The sequence below is a fragment of the Mustela erminea genome, chromosome 5 (assembly GCF_009829155.1).
Source record: "Mustela erminea isolate mMusErm1 chromosome 5, mMusErm1.Pri, whole genome shotgun sequence".
NCBI lineage: Eukaryota > Metazoa > Chordata > Mammalia > Carnivora > Mustelidae > Mustela > Mustela erminea.
In genome coordinates, this window is record NC_045618.1 from 30,841,941 (window position 1) to 30,862,207 (window position 20,267).

Below are 20,267 nucleotides of genomic sequence, written 5' to 3' on the forward strand. Positions count from 1 at the left end.
AGTTTTCACAGACTCTTCCAAAGGCTGTACCGGTAAGCCCCTGCTGCCTGCTCCAGCCAGCCTGGACCCTTCCTTCTCAAACTAAACCCCTTTGCTTTAGGCTCTGCAGGGTGGGATTCCTCCTGCTTCCACCCACCACATCCAATCTCGAAGCCAGATCCAGAGTCAGGGTCAGATGGGCCAGCCAGCCCCAGGCCTCTGCACACACTCTGCACCCCGCCCCTGCCCACCCCACTGGACCTCTCTGCTAATGCCTACCCTACTCTTAGAATCCGGCACTGGAAAGCCTCCTTATAGAGCTCCTCATTCATCAGAGCACCCCTGCAGGCTGGGCAGGTGGTCCAGTAAGAGCCCCCTTCACACCCCAAGATTACTTGCTCCCACCCCTTATCCCTGCCCTGGGCTAGTCTATCTGCTCTTCTGTCTACTTCACTGAACTGGAAGTGTCTTGAGGTCAGGGCTGGGCCTTGGGCCAGGACAGTGTCTGGACACAAAGTTGGAAAGATGCATAATGGGAGGAGGCTGGGCATGTGTTGGGGTTCAGGTACCCGGGAACTCACTATACTTTCCACTCAACTTTGCCGTGAACCTAAAAAGTAAAGTCCATTTGTTTTTTTGTGTGTTTTTTTCTTTTTAATTTTTAAATGAATGAAGAAACCCGATCAGCCTTTGATGACACAACATTGGCTTGCAGAGTCCTCAGACTGCTGCACTTGTGTGACCTGCCCCAGACAGACTGGTCCTCACTAAGGGAAGGACCACCCTTCCTGGGTCAGCCCTGCCAGCCTGCAATCCCACACAGGCGTGGGTGCTACCAAGCGGCGTGGTCGGTGCAGCCAGATGACCGGAGGCCAGCCCTGCCCGTCCACCTGTGATGCAACATGCCCAGGGGTCTGCAAAGGCCATCTGACCTTTGCCCTGGGCTCTCCATGTCTGCTGCTGACCCACTCCTGGGAGACCAGCCATGTTGGTGGATATAGGAGGAACCAACCGCAAGGCTCACAAACCCTCCCCCCATGCATGATCGGACCCACCCTCTGCATCCCAGATGACCACAGTCTCTCTGGGAGTCCTAGAAGGACAGAGCTGGAGCCCGTAGCCCGGAGGGGCCAGTCCTGGCTCCAAGAGACACACTAGGAGTCCTCGGTGTTCCTGTTCACCAATGGTAGAAATGGGGCAACTCAGTGAAGACTTTTTTCCCCCTCAGAAATTCCCTGCCTCAGCCACTGTTCCCCTGGAGGTCCAGGACCACCAGGGAATGCTACCGAAGCCTTTGGGGCCTCCACCCTGTCCCAGCCCCCCACCACACCCTCACTCACCTGCTGTTCCTCCAGCGGGTCTCGTCGTCTGGGTCCTCCAAGGGCTCTAGGCCTGAGAGGCAGCAAGGGCTTGGAGCCAACCCATGCTATCCCACTTCAAAGCTGTGGATCCCTGAGGAAGTCAAGCCTCAGTGTGTTCATCTGCCAACTGGGGCTAACATCTGCCAATTGGACCATCCCACCTTAGGGATGCCATGAGGGTTACAGTAAAAATGGTGGCAGTCACTTCTGAGCAGTACCTCCTCCTGTGGCTCTGCGTGGAAGGTGACCACGCGCCCTAGTTTACCCTGGTCAGCCCCTGTTGATGCCGGTGCTCCTGATGTGTTCATTGTCCCCTCTTACCCCCTCAGAAGAGCTCACTCTAGACGACAAAGTGAGCTCACCAGCACCTCTTCCCATTCCCAACAGGGGCCCAGCCTGTGCACACAGCGCCCACTTGGCTCTCCCATCTGAGAGGACTTATCTCGGTTTGTAGTTCCCTCTGAGCCTCAGATTCTTGATTTTAATAGGAAAGCAATGCCTATCCTGAAGGATGGTGAGAAGGACAAAATAAGGAAGGCAAAGCACAGGCCAGGGGCCGGATAGAAGCAGGAGTTCCCTCCAAGGGCCTTCTCTCCCCAGTTCCCGTCATGCCAATTTCCCAAGAGTAGAGCTCCAGAGCTCGACTTCTCCCCTGCCAAGAGAGAGATTTGTGGAAGTTACAGATGACATATGAACTACCAAGCTGTGCTCTTTCCGAGAGCACAAGAAATGATCCTCACCCCCACCCCCAAGCTCCCCTGCAGGCTCTGGGGGGCACCCCAGCCTCTCCTCCCCGTGTGCATGCCTGAGCTGGCTGCTTCCGAGCCCTCACCCACAGGGAGTAAGGGCGCCTTTGAACTCTCCCCACTTTTTCAGGAATCAAGAGGCCCGAAAGGGAGTTTGTTAGGCCTCCAATCCCCGGGGACCTGCTATCTGGGTCAGCAGGCAAAGGGTAACTGTGTAACTTCAGTGGATAAAGCCACCATGAGACGAGCCGGTTGCACCAAGGGAATAACACGGTCTCAGATCATAGCTGGATTAGCAGCACGTCCTGCAAAGGCCCCAAAGCCCCAGTCTCCAGTGCCTCTTGCCCTCACACCCACCCACTCTTGACATTCCTTTGCTGTTAGACCACTGGCAGCTCTGGCCCGATCCTTGCCTTGCCCCAGGTAGTACCAAACCCGCCTTGACGATTGTGGAAGATTTGGTTCCACCAGGAAGCTTCTGGTGTAAACAACCTGTCAGTCACTGGGATCTGATTCCGGGCCTCTTTGTTCTGAGGCATCTGCGTGACATTTCACATTTTTGTGCTGCCCCAGAAACCGCAATGTATGTCTGAAGGAAGATATGGGAGGAAAAAGGTAATGAGGCAGCTGCTAAATTGGAACTCAAAAAAACTAAAACAACAAAAAAAACAGGTATCTGGTGGTAGTCTTGGTGTGTGGTAGACGGAGCGTTTCAAGGAACCCCGGCACGGTACATGCTCACGAAGGGGGTAGCGCTGGTTCTGCGGCAACGGCCTCCACGGAGGTGGCTCCTGGGCAGAGAGAAACTGGCTGGGGGGACCCTCACCGTCCCATCTGTAAGGTGGGTTAGTCTAGCTAGCTCCATCACGAAGCTGGGGTGTCAGGACGGTGGAACAAGATCAATCAATGTAACGGGACAGGGAACACGTAACCCACGTACGTAACCCAGATAGAATGAGGGCTCCAGGTGGTTCGGTCCTGCACAGTCCCACTCAGAATGCACACACGGGCCAAGGAATTTAAAAGGAACCGCAATCCTTATTTGGGTCTCTTGAAGAACTCTGACGTGTGTCCAACTCACCATCCTCAGAAACATTCCTCAAACACCTCCATCTTCTTGAACACTCCCCAGCGGCTCAAAGACTGTGACGCCAACTCGCAAACTGTACCCCAACTCCCAGGCTCTGCTGCCGCCCCCTCCACTCAGGCCTCTCTCCACTCTTCCTTACGGAGTTCATCGAGTCTCTGCTCTGGGCTTTAATTTCTCTCCCCCTTCGCCCAGTACCAGAATTTACCTCACAAAGGAGACACAACACGAAAAGCAAGACTCCCTGCCCCTCTCTTCCCATCTCCTCAGTTCTGTTGGCTCCGTCTGTTTTTCCTACTTCCACACCACAGAATGCCCAGGAACCATGAGGGCAGACTAAACAATCCTGAGGGAAAAAAAAACTGTGGTAAGCAAAGCAAAATTATTTTTAGTGGGTGGCACGGGGGACTGGTAATAAATCTTGCAGCAACACACACACAGTTGTCATTAAGTGCCCCCCCCCCAACCCAGCCCCACACCCTCCAGCCACAGGACAGTGGTTCTTACGCTTTCTAATCCTGCTAGATTTTTGTCACATCGTCACTCACTTTTGCACCCCCTTCCTCCCCAGAACCACAGGTCTGGCCAAGGCGTTCAGCACAGCCTCGCTTCCCCTGCTTAGTGTCTGGCTTCCTCCCCAACTCCAGCATCTCAGTCCTCCAGTCTGTCCTGGGAACCACGCAGCTGACCTCTGTCACACTCCCCGTTCTCCTCGCTCCCCTTCTGAACCTCCCCAGGTCCTTAGCCCCGGAAGCCCAAGTTCCTATCCAGGTGTCCCACATCAAGCACAGGCAGCACATCTCCAGCCTTCCTGTCCTCTTGTCCCTTCCCCCGTCCTCCAGGAAGCATGGGCGTGAGCTCTGCACCCTTCAACAGGCCCAGCCTTCCTACGTCTCAATTCTGAGCCATACACTGAGTCTCACGTTCAATTCTAACGATAATTTGATTGTTTTAAGGCCTTGGGTCTTCTTCCCATAAGACCATAAGCTGCTTGAAACCAGGGGTCTCAGAGGATCCTAAGGAGCACCCAGGGTCCTCTATGAGCTCATGACAGGAAAAACAGACCCATTCCTACTCCAGAAGCCTTGATGGAAATCTCCAGAGGCCCCTGCCAAGCCTTTTGCATTAACTCTCTGCCAAGTCATTTTTAGGAACTTCTGGATGAAGGACAGAAGGAACCTTTTCTAAAATGTGTGGATTTACTGCCTCTGCGGTTGGTAATAGACTCTGCCTCACAACTTAAGATGCAGTTGGTCTCCCACCTCTCTCAGCCTCCCACCTTTCTCCACCATTTGCTGCCAAGCGCCAAACAATGGACTGACTGGTTTCTTGTTTATTTTTCCATAGGTGTTCGATGCACCTGCAAGCCAATGGGAACACAGCCTCCTTTCCGCCCCTCACTTGTTTTGCACACAAGCTAGCATGCCACAGACATTGTTCTGCGTCTCGCATTTTCTGTTTAGCAATGTGGTCTTGGACAACATCCCATGGGGCACCTAGAGGGCTTCCTCACTCTCACCTTGTGGCTGCGTAGCATCCCTGTGTAGGGGCAACTGTAACTGATGCAACTGGTCTCCAGCTGTGAGATAGCAAGGGTGTTCCGAGCCTTTTACCGGCTTGTACGATGCTGCAATAAATAGCCTTTTTCAGACATAATGTCCTATATGCCAGCCTATCTGTGGGACTAATCCCTGGAAGTAGAATTGCTGGGTGAAAGAGCAAAGGACATACATGATTTTGATGGATATTTCCAGACTGTTCTCAAGCGAGGTTGTAGCAAACCTGCAGACCTGCTATTGAGGTAGCAGGTGCCCGTCCCCTCGCCCTCACCAATCTGACAGACGGAAACCTCCACGGGGGTGCAGTCTGCTTTGCATCACTCTCCCTGTGAATGTGGTGGAGTAGCTTTTCACATTTAAGAGCCTTGTGGGGGGTGTGCGTTTGTGTGTGTGCATGTGGATAATCACGTGGACTTGATCTTTTTATCCTCTGCTCACTTTTCTTTTGTATTCTTGGTCTTTTGGGAATCAACATACAGCTCTTTATATCTTAGAGGAATTAGTCCTTTGTTATATGAGCTGCGGATAATTTCCCACTTATGTTTGTCTTTTGACCTTGCCTTTGGGTTACTGCTAGGTGGAACTGTTTATTTTTCTGTAGGCAAATTTATCAGTCTTTGCTTTTATCGCTCTTAGGTTGTCTTTCTCAGAAAGGAGGACTGCCCCTCCCCCCACCACCACACACACACATCTTTTGTCAGTACAAGCTTGGAATGACATACCAGGCTTTGTGAGGAACAGGTCAACTCCTGCCCTCCAGGAGATCCCTGTTTACAAAGTAAACAGGCAATTGCAATTCCGTGTTATAATAAAGAAGAGGGGGCACCATAGGAACCTGGGCAAGCACCACTCGATCTAGCCTGAGCCAGCCAGGAAAGGCTTTCCAAAAGAGGTGGCACCCAGGTATATCCGAGGCATGAGTGTATCACCTGGAGTCAGCCAGATGAAGAACAGGGGACAGCCAGGCCAAGCGGCAGCAGGTACAAAGGTAAGAAGCAACAGGGCTCTGTCAAGGCAGCCCAGTCGGGAAGAGGATGGGGAGCCTTGCATGGTGGCATGTAACAGGGGTGGAGCTGGAAAGGTAGGCAGGGGCCAGTTCATGGAAGGCCAAGTTGAGTACGGCCCAGAAGTCAGGGCCTTACCCTGAGGCAGTGGGGAGAAATCACAGGATCACAGAAGAGCTAGATGCAGCCCAGTTTGGGGCCAGGCCCTGGCTTGGAGACTTGCGCCTCTCACACCACAGTAGCCACAGCAGCCCAGAGAAGCTCCAGGCTGCCGAACGAGAGTGTGAGTTTCACCCAAATGTTCAGTTTTGTCAAACTTCCAGAATTCAATAAAATGAGAGAAACTAGCATCTTCTCTGAGAAATACTTCTAACTTCTACGCTGACCACTTTCAGAGCTCTGACTCTTGGTGGGGCGAGCTGTGCCCCTCATTTCTCTGCAGCTAGGACCAGGGGGGAGCAGCCTGATGTTGTTCTCTCAACTCCAGCGTCAGGGGCTCAGGGGACACCCGGGCTCTTCAGCCCCAGCTCCAGGCCATTCATCCAAACCCCAGTTCAAAATGTGCAACGGGGATACAGGATTGCCGTGACAGAGTGGCACACCCCAGGGATGGAGCCTCCAGCTGGCCCAAGTCCACAGGGGACATTTCTCCTTCCAGCCAACAACCTCCTCGGTCCCGCTCTGAGAAGCCAGAGCTGCCTGCAGACGTGCCATCTAGAGGCCTATCAGCCTCGCTGCTCCTACGGCCCTCAAGAACCAGCATCGTGTAGCAGGTCTGCTGGGCAGCTGTCTTCCCTAAAGTGCCCGGCACAAGGTTTTGCATACAGTAAGCACTCAGTAAATCCGTAGCAGTTTGTTAAACCGGGAGAGCCTCACTACTCATTAATAGGTTGCTGAGGGAAAGAAAGGGCAATGTGGACACAAGGGATGCTGGGAACCACTGTAAGAACGACTTTTGGATTGTCTCTGGATTTCAGTTATCCAGGCCCTCCCCATCCCCCAACGTCAAGCCTGTCAAAGAGGCTGGTGTGCGCTTTTGAAGTGGATTTTCTTTATTGCCTTCAGATTATTTTATCGCAAAGGGTCACTTGATTACGTCAAGATAAAGGCTCCTGGAGGTCTGGAAGCCCTGGTCCCAGCCAGGAGGCTTACTGGTGCCCCTCAAAGGTTAATCTCTACCCTCAGGGGTCCAGGGGCATGCATGGAGTGCCCACACACCCCCCAGGCCCGGCAGGCAGGAAGCCAGCCCCAACCACAGCTCCAAATAGGCACACAAGCCTCTCCCCAATGCAGCAACCGGGCAGCCGTGAGGTCAGAGACAGGGTGGTGGGGTTTTCTAGGGCAGAACATGTTTCTCTCTGGAGTCTACTTCCCACACTCCTGTGTACCACGGGGTGGGGTTGAAGGGGAGGCACAAGACACCCAGGTCTCAGTCTCAGGTGCAACAAAGCTGATGAAGACATCAGGAAGTAAGGGCAGGTTCCAACCCTGCCGGCTATGTGGCTGTCATTTGCATATAGGCCCCGTCAGCTTAGGGCTGGGGATTTTACTTCTCCCAAAATGAGAGGATCTGTTTCAGTAAATGTTAAGCAAAGCTCACTGGTATGATATGTATTTGGCTTTAACTTCCCTTTAGTTGACATTTACTATGTAAGAGGCAGGGAGGTGGGTATCTTGTACACATAACCTCGTTTAATCCTCTCAACTCCACTAGGGCAGGATAACCGAGATGCGGAAAGCCAGAGTCAGAAAGGCTGGGCCCTGAGCCACAGTCCCACTGCTAACACATGGCAGAGCTGGGATTTCAACTAGAGTCTGTCGGGCTTCTGAGCCCTCAACCACCCATATGAGCTTGGCAGGAAGACACGCCAGTCAGTTGTCAGCCCTGACCCTTCCCCAGCCACACCAAGCAATGCCCCTGAGCTCCGAGACCAAGACAGAGGTAAAGGAAGGACACAGACTCCTAAAGGTCACTCTTTATTCCCCAGTCGGCAACCCCCTTGCCCCACCGATCTTACCGCATGGTTTATGGATAATCTCAGTGTCTTGCCAATCATAGGCTGCCCTGACTGCACAGTGCCGGGGCAGCCCACCAAGGAGCTGAAGAGGCTCCCAGGCACCAGGGAGAACCACGGTTTCTCCGTCATCCCTCAGTCCCCCTCCCAGAGCACAGGGACATACAGTAGCCTGCTGTGCCAATCCCAGGGAAAGGTAAGGAGGGTCTTGGAAAGCAGGCATCTCTCAGCTGGAAAGAAGTTGGGGCCTGGGCCTTTGGTCTCATTGAACCTGAGGCCAGTCAGGCCCCCAGGGAGGCTCTGGAGCAGGACCAGGCCAGACCCCCCAGTAAACACAGGAGTCTTCACCATATTATGCCAATGTCCACCTTCTTCATAAACTTGGCCTGAAAACACGCTGAGTGCAGAGCGATACACATGACAGAAATCCTGGGTTCAACTCTGCTGAGAGCCACAATGCTGGAAGAGGACTTCTTTCACTTTGTCCACAATGGTGCCCACCTCGGCCATGGCCCCCAGACCTAGGGAGTAAGGTTCTGCTATGGCCTGCAGACTGAGGCAAGGGCCCAGCCCCAAGCCACCCTGCTCAATGCTCGCCTGAGCACTCCACCCAAAGCCCAATGACTGAAGGCCAGGACCATGTCTGCAGGAGCCAGACCCATCTAATCCCTTCTGAGGCACCCCCAGGTCAGGCCCCGGGAAGAGTCGCAGTAGCCGTCCGGAATTGCATACGGGCAGTGTCACCAGGCACCTGACATCTCATTTAATCCTCCCAAGTCTGAGAGGAAACATGACTTCCATTTCCCAGACAAGAAAACTGAGCCCAGAGAACAATTCTGCCCAAGGTCACAACAGACTGCGATGCCGACCCAGATCTGACCCCGGAGCTGAGCCCTTCTGCGACCCAGGGCCACAGGGAGGGCCTATGAACCTGGCCAGGTGCGCACCTTGGTCTCCACATACCAACTTCTTGGCCACACAAGGTATCTCAACATAGCCGAAGGCCTTGAGCTGGCCCAGCTGCTGAGCAGTGATGGGATGCTCCCACATGACGGTGTTCATCGCCGGGCAGAAGAGCAGGGGTTTGCGGCAGTCCCAGGCTCGGATGACACAGGTCTGTGGAGAAGGGCCGGGGTGTGGCAGGCGGGTGCCTGCTGCTCTGCCTGCCACCCCTCCCCAGCACTCCCAATCCCACCCACCGTCCTCTGGGTAACAGCCAGCCATGGGCCGGGGATGACTGGGTGAGACTCGTCCGTGTCCGCCAATCTCGTGTCTCCTCAGCCTCTCCACCTCCCCATGGGTGCTGGCACGGGGCCTGATGCAGAGAAGGTCCTCCACCAACCCTCGCAGCAGCCCAGTCACCTCCACGCAGACCCCCATTCCTCTGCAGAATGCTCTCTCCGAGCCAAAGCACAAGGCTTCTCCACTGCGGGACACACCTCCCAGACAGAAAGCCAGCCCAGGTAGCAGTTACCCCCAAAGCAAAGGCCCAGACTACTCACTGGCTGGGGCCCATCCACCCCAACACCAGCTCTACTTCGAGGCCGGACTAAAACTGGGCAGTGAGAACACCTGAACGTGACAAAAATCCTCTTCTACGCAGTACCCCACGCACCTCACCATGACCCTGTAAGGAAGCTGCTCTGGGTCCCGGACAGAAAAGCTGCACTCCCCAAGGTCCCATGGAGACAATCCAGGACACAGAGCTCTGCATGCCGCCCCATGGGATCTGCCATTATCCCACACAGCCTCACTACCTCCCGAGTTCCAGGCCATCTCACCAAGTCATACACCAGAGAAGCTGTGAGTGGGACCCGCCTGCTCAGTGGGTTGCCAAATCACATAGACCTGGGTTCGAATCCCGACTGTGCTATCTACTCCCACTTCAAGCCATGAGAACTTGGAGGAGTAATTTAAGGTCAGGAGTCTTAGCCTCCTCTCTGCAAAAGCCCCCCTCATTGCGTGGTTGTGAGGACAGAGGCTGGAAATGCTTAAAGCTCTTCATGCAGGGCCTAGCATCAAGGACAGACTCCCAAGACATTAGCTCCTATTACTACTATAAGCACAGGCTCCCTGGGCCAGGGGCTGCCTGGGGGAGAAATAAGCCCTGGGGCCCCCCAGGAGGGTGCTCCCCTATGCCCTGACTGCTCTGGTACCCCCTCCCCAGCTGTGGGCCCCTTGGGGAGACAATGGTCAGCACACCCCTTCCCTGAAGTGCAGCCCATGTGGGAAGGGGTGGGGGGAGTTCAGAAAACAATGCCATGAGCAGGACCGAGCCAATGCCTGCCCCTCTCAGTGCCCTGGCCCTCTCCTAGGGACAGGAAGGAAGTGGGATGGCCTGGAGCCTCAGGACCTGGCTGCTTGTGCAGTCCCAGATACCAGCGTCTGTTTCCCACCAAGTCGTCTCAATGTGGCAACCAGGCTGAGTGGACAGTTTCAGTCCCACTTCCTCTTGGCCCTGTGCCACCTGCTGCATCTATAAAATGAACTTACCTAGAGAAGCCCCTCTGCGTGTGGAGTGTGGTCAGGGCTGGCTTGGGGTTTCTAAGCGTCGTCAAAGCAAAGCACACCAACAACCAGAGGACAAACCCAATACCTCCACGCCTCTCTAGCTTTTCCCACCTCACCTCGCAGCTCAGCCCTTCCTGGACAAACCACAGCTCGTCTGAACCTCTGGCAGCAGGAGGGATGAGAGGAGGCAACAGTTCCCATGGTCACTTCTGTTTGGTCAGTGTTCTGCTCAATCAGTACCTCAAGCTCTGCCCCTGGGAAGCTGCCTGGGAGGAGAGAAGGCCTAGATCCCGATTGAGACAAGTGCCCAGCTAGACTGGTGACCCAGGAAAGTCATTCCTCTTTCTGGTTCTGCTTGGCTTTTTTTTTTTTTTAAGTAATTTCCACACCCAGTGTGGGGCTCAAACTCGTGACTCTGAGATCAAGAGCTGCACACTCTACCAGCTGAGCCAGCCAGGAAGCCCTCTGCTTGGCTATTTAGCACAAAGAAGGGGCCAGGGCCCAAGTAGGCCAGAGGGCTGGCTAGAAAGACACCTCACCCACGCCAAGGGCCCAGAGGCCTGGCACACAGGTTCACACCTAGCACGCTGCTCTACCGGTACCCTGGGTTCTAGACACTGGAAAGGGGATCTGATGGAAGGGGGCAGCAGGGTCATGTTTTCAGGGATAAAAGGACAAAACATCTTTGATTGAGGACAGAGCCATAGAACAAGGATGACAGTTTAAACTCTATGAGAGGAGCGCTTGGGTGGCTCAGTCGGTTAAGCGTCTGCCTTCGGCTCAGGTCATGATTCTATGGTCCCGAGATCGAGCTCCACATTGGGCTCCTGTTCAGGGAGGAGTCTGCTTCTCCCTCACTCTCTGCCCCTCTCCTCACTCCTGTTCTCTCTCACTCACTCTCTCTCAAATACATAAAATTTTTAAAAAATAAAATAAAATAAACCATGGGATTTGTAATTCCTTGAAATATGTATGCCTTCAAGTGAAACCTTTTGAGGCAAATGGCCTGGGGACTGGTCCTAGGAACATATAACACTGCTCAGCCAACTCAGGAAGAGGGAGCCCTGAAGATTTCATGGAGCAGGGGGCAGCTTTGAAGGAAAAAGGGAAGCAAAGCTTTGCAGGGGAAGAAAAGAGCCCTCCGAGAGCCAGTCCAGCCTGGGGCACTCCTCCTCAATGTACTTCCATCATATCAGATGCTGCTGACCAGCCGGTGGGAAGCCTGCAGACCTGCTGAGATGGTGCAGGGCACACACCACTCAGGCCTCCAAAGATGGAAGTGGCCAGGAGCCTCCCTGCTCCAACTGCCTAGTCAGCCATGCACCAGCCCCACTGGGAAGCCTTTTGAATAATACTGACCCCAGACTTGCCCTTCTCTGTACTCCCCTACCCCTGCTCCTGGCTGCAGAATCTGTGTATCACTCTTCTTCTGGTCACCCTGGGCTCTTATTCAAATGACGCTTCAATCACTAGCGGATTCTTCGAGAAGTGCCTTACGTACTCATCAATAAGCATTCAAGGAGACTAACCTCCTATCAGACCCCCAACATTTTGACCCAGCTTCACTATTCACTTCTTTATTCTACTGAACTCTGAAAATCTCCTTGCTCTTTGCCAAAGCAGAGTGACTGATGACCTCCTACATACAGTAAATATTTACTGAACACTTACTATATGCCCAGCCGTGTCCACTGTCAAAGCACCACCTGGGGTCACTAAAGACTGTACCACACACACCAGAGCATACTCCCTTCTCACCTGCATGTGTAACCAAAAGCCTTCTCCTTCCAAACTGGGAGCCCCGTGTCCTGTGTGTCCCCAATCACAGGGCCCGGTTCATGTTAGGGAACCGCTCAATGAATGAGGGAAGTGGGGTAATAATGGAGAGGAGGCAGGAGAGAGATCACACACCTAGTTCTTCCCAGGAGGATCATATAAACAGGCCTTTTAGGACAACGGCTTCCTGGAGGTCCCTCAGGCCGATGACAATCCCCACTTTGTGCAGCTGGACTTCTGTTCCTCTCCACCACCAGCCATCAGCTGGCTCCTCTCATCCAGCCTTTCTTCTCCTTCCCCTCTAAGCTTTCCCTAACACACAGGAAAACCACATTTCTGCCTTGTGGCCAATGCTACAGGAGAGATAAGTGTGTACAAGAGATCCATGAGGAAGTAAACACTCTTATCAGATTCCCCATGTGGATATCCAGATCCTGGGGAGAAGACAGGGCCAAGTGGAACAGGCAGCAGGGCTGGGCACGGAGAACAATGGAAGAGCACATCGAGGACAGCACATGAATGAGGGACAAAGGGAGAAGAGCTGAGCACCAAGGGGCGGGTGAGAGGTAAACCCCCTCAGAGAGCACACACAAGCTGAGGCCATCCATCTGCCCACTAGCTGGAACACGCTGACACCAGGTGGAGGGGAGAGAGTCCAGGGGGCAGTGTCCCGGGCAAATCAGCCCACCATAAAAAGAATTCCATGGCAAGAACCCCATACAAAGGCAGTCTACAGCTCAGCAAACCAGCAGTGAGGCCCAGGGAGGGAGGAAGGCAGAGTCACTCACAAGCAAGTTGTCACATATGCCACTGGCCACCTTCCCCAGGGTGTTGGCATCAAGAGGAGCCACCAGCATGAGGTCGGCCCACCTCCGCAGGTCAATGTGGAGAACAGGGTCGGATCGGCACTTCCACATCTGGCAGAGGGAAGGAAATGGGGTCATTAAGCTGGCTACTCTCTCCGCACAGAGGGAGAAAGCTTGGCGGGGGTGAGGGGCAACGAGGCCAGGTAGAAACTTGAATGGGAAACCAAGGGAGACCACCTGGGCAAGGCCTGCCCAAGTCTACTGCTGTTCCCTCTCACAGCTATGCTGGGGAGCACTGGCTGTGGAGCCAACAGCCTGAGAGAAACCAGGCCCAAGGAAACAAACGCCCCTTGTCTCTCCAAGCTATTCCCTTTATGGTTTGGTTTTCAAGAGAACTGACATCTGGCAGGGAACTCCTGGCCTGTCTGCTTGAGGCGGATGCTTGGGTTGTCCAAGCCAGGGGAAGGGCTCTGGGGCGGCGAGAATGGAGGGGGCGGGGTGGAGAAGACAGGCCAGCCAGAAATGTTCTAGGCTGAGAATGTTTAAAAATGCCTGGCAGGGCACCCCTGTGAGGCCCACGCTCGATGTCTGGTGAGCCGGCGGTGCCTGGCCCTCTGCGGGAGAGCAGAGGCAAAACCCTGCGGCCGTGGGAAGCAAGGCACTCTCGACAGCCCTGACACTGGGAGCCACGTGGACAGGGGTGGTGGGAACAGAGCTCCTCTGTGGTTTCATCAGCCCAGATAAGTACAAGGACACTCAACCTGAGGCCCAGGGCCAGGGCTGAACTCAGCCTGGGGTGGGAGGAGACGGCGGGCCTCCCGCAGGCCAGAAGCTAGACAGATGTTTTCCTCATTGCCTCTGCCCAGAGGGCCCTGACCACTGACGTGAGCCTGGTCCATCTGCTCTGGCCTCTGGGACCACAGGCTGTGGGGAGGACACTCCTGCCCTGTTGGTAGAGAGAACTCGGCCCTGGGGCCCCCATGCACTGACCTCCCATTCATCAGCGTCGCTGTAGAGAGGGACAGGAATGTCCTGGGGGCTGTAGAAATGTTTGGCTCTCTCAGTTGTGACCACTGCTACTTCCAGCTGTCACCAAGAGAAAAATGGAGGCGGGGAGGGAAAGGGAAAGGAAACTGTTACCAAAGCCACGGGCCTGGAGGCCACACAGGGCCAGGCCAGGCAAGTGCTGTGGAAAAGACTTCTCCCTCCTCGGCAGTGAGCCCCATGTTTGCATAGCTACTTCCGATGTCACCCAAAGGTCAGCCCCCACCAGATGTGGCCGTTTCACTTCCCTATCTGAGGGGCTGCTGAGGAATGAGTCACCAACTGCCCAGTGCCTATAAAGCTGCAGGCTCCTACCACTCAGCTCTAGAGGCAGAGGCAGACAGGAAGGAATGCAGGGCAAAGAGGGGCCACCCCCAAAAAGGCTTACAGGTCCTGAGCTCTAACCCACACGGCAACCCTGCCCTCTGCAGGCCAAGGCACTGGGCGCTGGGGCTTGGCACACAGTCTCTGCCGCATGCCCCAGCGAGAACACAAGGCAGAGTCCCTTCTCGGACTTCTAGGAACAAGGCCTCGTGGGCTCTACTTGCAGACAGACTCAAGGAAAACTAAACCCGTCCACCCTACACTCGTGGGGCAAGAATGACGTTTACTTTCACACTCCTCGGTCACAAGTAATTCATAATGCAAACAGGGGAATGGTTAAGGCGCCTGGCAGACTAGACGGCCGTGAAAAACAGCGCACCATAGTGCAGACAGCACTAACCAGTTGCCATTATTTGTAAAGTGCCGTGTTCATCTAACACGCTGGCAGAGAAAAGAGCTCCGAGGAAGTGGCTGGGAGGGGAAGGGCACAGAAAATCACATCTCTAGGGGACATTTATCCAGGAGATGGAAGAGTCAAGGATGACAAGGACAGACTCATCAGCTGGCTGGAACAGGAATCCTGTATGGCACGTAGGCCAGATCCAGCCTGCAGACATGCTTCGTGGCCTGCATGAGGTTATAAACATTTTTGAGCCAATATATACAGATCGGGAGATTTCACAAAGAAAATCCAATTTCCTGGCTTCTCTTGAAAAACTAAAACTCTGGCACCCTGGAGCCCACACTCCTCCTTGATAATGGCAGTGTTGCGTCATGGCTACCTCTTGGGATGGGGCATGCCCATGCCAACTCCTAGTAGCCCCTTCCCTCCCTATGGTTTCACGGAGGCCCCCCTCATCTGTGTCCTGCCTGTCCTGCAACAATGAATGACAGCGTTCCACACAGCCCGTAAGAGCGAAGCTGGGGCTCAGAAGCAGATGTCTCGAAGCAGCAAAATGTGGTACTTCAGAAGGTCTGCTATTCCTAGCTCCACTGGAGAGCTCTCAGACAGGTCCCCTCTCCCTCACTCTCCCTTAGAATCTACCATCCCCAGAACTTGCACAAAACCTCAGTGACCTTTTTAAAGGTCTTTTAAACCAAACCCCCATTGAGCACTGGAGGCCCCTCCAGGACAGCTCTGAACAAGATGGCGGATGAAGAGGGCTGCCTTCTCTCCACAGAACCCAGGCCTGGAGAGATGACACAGGATCAGCAAAGGCAGGGAAAGCAGAGGGAGGCAGGGTAGTCCTGAGACTCTCAAGACACAAAACAGTGACAAGGTAAGATGGGAATGGTAAGTTAGAGGTAACCAGAAGAACAGGTAACTCTCAAACCAGCAAAAAACTCAAGTTACATAATAAAGGATCGGAAAGGGGAAAAAGGAGCAGAGAGAACACATGACAAGTATGTGAGATGGTATTAAGACAGCAGAAGCTAAGTCCTAACATAACAGTTATGACAGTAATATATAATGAGTTAAATTCCCTGATCAAAATTCAGACTCTCATACTGAATTTTTTAAAACCCTCAATCATATCAAAACGTGTCTAAAAAGACACATTTAAAACAAAAGGATAGGGGCGCCTGGGTGGCTCAGTGGGTTAAGCCGCTGCCTTCGGCTCGGGTCATGATCTCAGGGTCCTGGGATCGAGTCCTGCATCGGGCTCTCTGCTCAGCAGGGAGCCTGCTTCCTTCTCTCTCTCTCTCTCTGCCTGCCTCTCAGTGTACTTGTGATTTCTCTCTGTCAAATAAATAAATAAAATCTTTAAAAAATAATAATAATAAAAAAAAAAATAAAACAAAAGGATAGGGGCGCTTGGGTGGCTCAGTGGTTTGGGCTGCTGCCTTCGGCTCGGGTCATGATCTCAGGGTCCTGGGATCTAGCCCCGCATCGGGCTCTCTGCTCCGCAGGAAGCCTGCTTCCCTCTCTCTCTCTCTCTCTCTCTCTGCCTGCCTCTCTGCCTACTTGTGATCTCTGTCTGTCAAATAAATAAATAAAATCTTTAAAAAAAAAAAAAAAAAGGATATACTGGGGCACCTGGCTGGTCAGTCAGTGGAGCATGTGACTCTTGATCTTGGGGGTTATGAGCTCAAGCCCCACGTTGGGTGTAGAGATTACTTAAAAATAAAACATTAAGAAAAAATGGTGGGGCGCCTGGGTGGCTCAGTCATTAAGTGCCTGCCTTCAGCTCTGGTCATGATCCCAGGGTTCTGGGATCCACCCCTGCATTGGGCTCCCTGCTCAGCGGGAAGCCTGCTTTTCCCTCTCCCACCCCCCCTCTCCCCCGCTTGTGTTCCCTCTCTCACTGTGTCTGTCAAATAAATACATAAAATCTTTAAAAAGAAAGACAAGAAATGGAATGGAATCTCCCATTCCATCCTGTCAGAGACAGGAGCCATCTCTTCTGCCTCCCTACTGCCATTTGATCAGGATCAGGGGACCAGAGAGTCATGTCCCTGTTACCCGCTGAGTGTCTGTCTGTGGAGCCTGAGACCACAGCACCTCTTCCGGAGGCCACACCCTCCTGCTGACATATGGGGGGGGGGTAGTCTACAATCAGCAAGCTCGAAAGAGTTCCTCACCACATTGCTAAGCCGCAAACCCCAGCCTGTACCTACATAGATACTCTTCTGGTCCCAACTGCAGTCTGTCACACTTCCCTGGTAAATTCCACCTTGAGACGTAGCCCACAGAGAGTTCATAACATCTCAGTCCCGCTCTTAGCCAGCACCACCATCAGGAGCCCTCCACCCCTACCCTGAGACATGAACCAAATCATGAACAGAACAAAGACAAGAGCAGAGCTCTTCCCTAAGGTCCATGGGGGTGGGGGTGAGAGGTGGGAAGGAATCAAGAACAAACCCTCCCAAAATGGGATCTTTCAGGGCTTAACATGCTGACATCACCATCAGATGGTCCAGATCCTAAGACTCTATAAGGGCCTCACCTCAACCCCGAACTTTTTTTTTTTTTTTTTTAAGATTTTTATCTATTTGTTAGAGAAAAAGACAGCGAGAGAAGGAACACAAGCAGGAGGGAGAAGGAGAAGCAGGCTTCCCACTGAGCAGAGAGCCCAACTTGGGGCTCAATCCTAGGACCCTGGGATCATGACCTAAGCCGAAGGCAGATGCTTAACCAGTTGAGTCGCCCAGGCGCCCCCCAGAAGTACTTTGATGTCCAAAAAAAACAAAAACAAAAAAAACAAAACAAAAACCCTGAAATTGTTAGGCCTTGTTCTCAATGAGCCTGATCAAGCCCCAGTGACTACCAGTTTCTAAGAGCTTTTCTAAGTGTTCGCAGACCCTGTATATGGTAATTTGCCTTTTTTGATAAATGGAGATGTGTCTTCTCTAGCTCCCAGGCCCTCTGCTGTTTCCCACCCATCCTGCAGGCCACCAACCAAACAGAAATTTGCCCAGGAGATGAGCCGCCCAACTTGGGTTCAAGTCCCTTCTATCACCATTTGTCCTGCTTTTTCAAGCTCAAAAGACGGAAACAAAATGGGACGTAACCCTTGTTCCTTTCCCAAATGTATGTAACAGCCCTTGGTCATCCTGAGTTTCAGGGCAAGCTTCTGCTCACTCTGGGTGGCCTCTGGGCCATGCTCTTACCCCCATTTTTAGCTACATGTCCTCCTTTCCATTTAGCTGTTTTCCAATCTCCTTCAACAGAGAGCTTCCCAGGTAGACACATCGGTCTCTGGACACTGCTATCTTTTGTCTCTAAGAGCTTCCCAACTACCCTAAACAAGAATATCTCAGTTCAGGGGCACCTGGGTGGTTTAGTAGGTTAAACGTCTGCCTTTGGCTCAGGTCATGATCCTGCAGTCCCAGGATCAAGCCCCGAATCGGGCTCCCTGCTCAGTGGAAAGTCTGCTTCTCCCTCTGACCCACCCCCCCCTCAAGCTCTGTCTCTCTCTCTCTCTCTCAAATAAATAAATATATAATCTTTTTTTTTTTTTTTTTGCAAGAGAGAGAGCAAGCGAGAGTGAGCACAGGCAGACAGAGTGGAAGGCAGAGTCAGAGGGAGAAGCAGGCTCCCCACGGAGCAAGGAGCCCGATGCGGGACTCGATCCCAGGACGCTGGGATCATGACCTGAGCCGAAGGCAGCTGCCTAACCAACTGAGCCACCCAGGCGTCCCAATAAATATATAATCTTAAAAAAAAAAAAAAAAAAAAAAGAATATCCCAGTTCAGGGGTGCCTGGGTGGCTCAGTTAAGCATCTGCTTCGGCTCCAGTCACGATCCCAGGGTCCTGGAATCGAGTTCCACATCAGGCTTCCTGCTCAGCAGGGAGCCTGCTTCTCCCTCTCCCTGCTACTTCCCCTGCTTGTGCATGCTCTATCAAATAAATAAAATCTTAAAAAAAAAAAAAAAGAATATTCCAGTTCGTCCTCTATTCTGAAATCTTGAAAGCTACTTCCTGTAGATCTAGTTCCCCTGCTTTCCCTAATTCCAAACTGCCTGTCAGTTCTCCAAAGGACTATGCCTAGGGCTAGTGAGAAATATTCCCAGTTTGGTAATGGCCCTCCTCCCTCTCACCTCTGCCTGCATCCCCCTCATGGCCTGAGCCTCCCCCAGCCCCTAGAGAGTTCAAACCACAGATCTAGGTGAGCCTCCCACCTGGGGCCCCTGCTTGAACTCTTCCCTCTGAGCTTTTCCCCTCAGACTCTAAGTCCATCCTTCTCTGGCTACCTTCCCAGGTTACACAGTCATTGTCAGGGAGCTTCCTGGGGCCAATGTCTTTACCTCAAGAGTAATGTGAAGAGTATGTGATGAGCCAATCCTTCCTGATGCCCGTCCCCTGACCCCACTGAAGCAGCTACCTCTTCTTGGCAGTGACTTGACCCTCGTGCTGTCCAGCAGGCCCAAGCCCGTTTTTCTGGTTTTAGAGGGATGTCACTTGATCTAATTCATCAGCCCTATGGGCTTTGTTCTTTCATTTTCATTCACTCTGCCAAATGTCCTGGGAGCCAAGGACTAGGTCCTGGGTTTGCACACACTTTTAAAAAAAAAAAAAAAAAGGAGTGCTCGCTTTGGTAGCACATATACTTAAAAAGGAAAAAAAAAAAAAATAAAAAAATAAAAGGACATGTTGTGTTACCTTCTGAAATACTAAATAATTCAGACTACTTATTCATTTATCCTGACCCTTCCCCTAGCAAATGCCAAGGGGCTCTGTCAGGGCAGAAAACTCTAAGGGCAGGAACCCGCTTTGGCTTTCTTATACCCCTCACGGGTCCTGATAGAAACAGGGCTGGGATTAAAACAAGCTCCCACACACTGGAGAGTTCCTGAAAGGCAGCTCTGTGCTTGTTCCCTGGTGAGATCCCTGCCAAGAGTTTTTAATATCTAATATTTATTTATTTATTTATTTTAAAATATTTATTTATTTATTTGAGAGAGAGAAAGTGAGACAGAGCATGAGCGAGGAGAAGGTCAGAGAGAGAAGCAGACTCCCCGTGGAGCTGGGAGCCTGATGAGGGACTCGATCCCGGGACTCCAGGATCATGACCTGAGCCGAAGGCAGTCGTCCAACCAACTGAGCCACCCAGGCGTCCCTAATATCTAATATTTAAAACCTGAACTTCTTTGTGTGACATGACCAAGGCTTGGCCAGACCTTATCATATAAGCTGTCTGCATTTGGCCTGGCATTTATAACGTTCCTTCCAGAAACCAGTTGGCAAGTCTCATTTCCTTTTCTCTGCTGAAGGTACATTAGCAATCCCATCTGCGGTTCCTGGAGAATCAAGGAGGGAGAAATGGAAACAGATTTGGGAGTGATACCTCTGTATCTACTGTCAGGCCTAGTCTGGCCCAGGCTGCTTCTGGGGCAGACAACCAAAGGGACTATGAAAGCACTTTCATAGCCATCAGATGAGACAAAGCCCATGACCTGAACTTCCCCCTCCCACCCTATCTCTGGCCCCTAACTACTATCACCGGGACCCAATAGCACCCCTGTCCAAGTAGGACAACCAAAAACGTTCCTGAACATAGTCCAATGTCCCCTGGGACACAGAGCTGCCCGAGGTGAGAACCAGTTCTCTAC

General features: G+C 52.7%; 1 protein-coding gene across 9 annotated transcripts in view; it reads right to left on the reverse strand.

The window, feature by feature from the left end:
- Positions 1-7,699: 7,699 nt before the first annotated feature.
- Positions 7,700-20,267, reverse strand: part of PPCDC (phosphopantothenoylcysteine decarboxylase) — a 28,887-nt gene continuing 16,319 nt past the window's right edge. For 7 of the 9 annotated variants that reach the window (XM_032342416.1, XM_032342415.1, XM_032342410.1 and 4 more), the window contains 4 exons: positions 13,835-13,930; positions 12,827-12,955; positions 8,699-8,867; positions 7,700-8,272 (listed from right to left, as the gene is read on the reverse strand). In XM_032342416.1, coding sequence (XP_032198307.1) covers positions 8,187-8,272; positions 8,699-8,867; positions 12,827-12,955; positions 13,835-13,930 — 480 coding nt within the window. In that variant the 3' untranslated portion in view covers positions 7,700-8,186. The remainder of the gene's footprint in view (positions 8,273-8,698; positions 8,868-12,826; positions 12,956-13,834; positions 13,931-20,267) is intronic. The other 2 variants (XM_032342417.1, XM_032342419.1) reach the window with 1 other exon arrangement.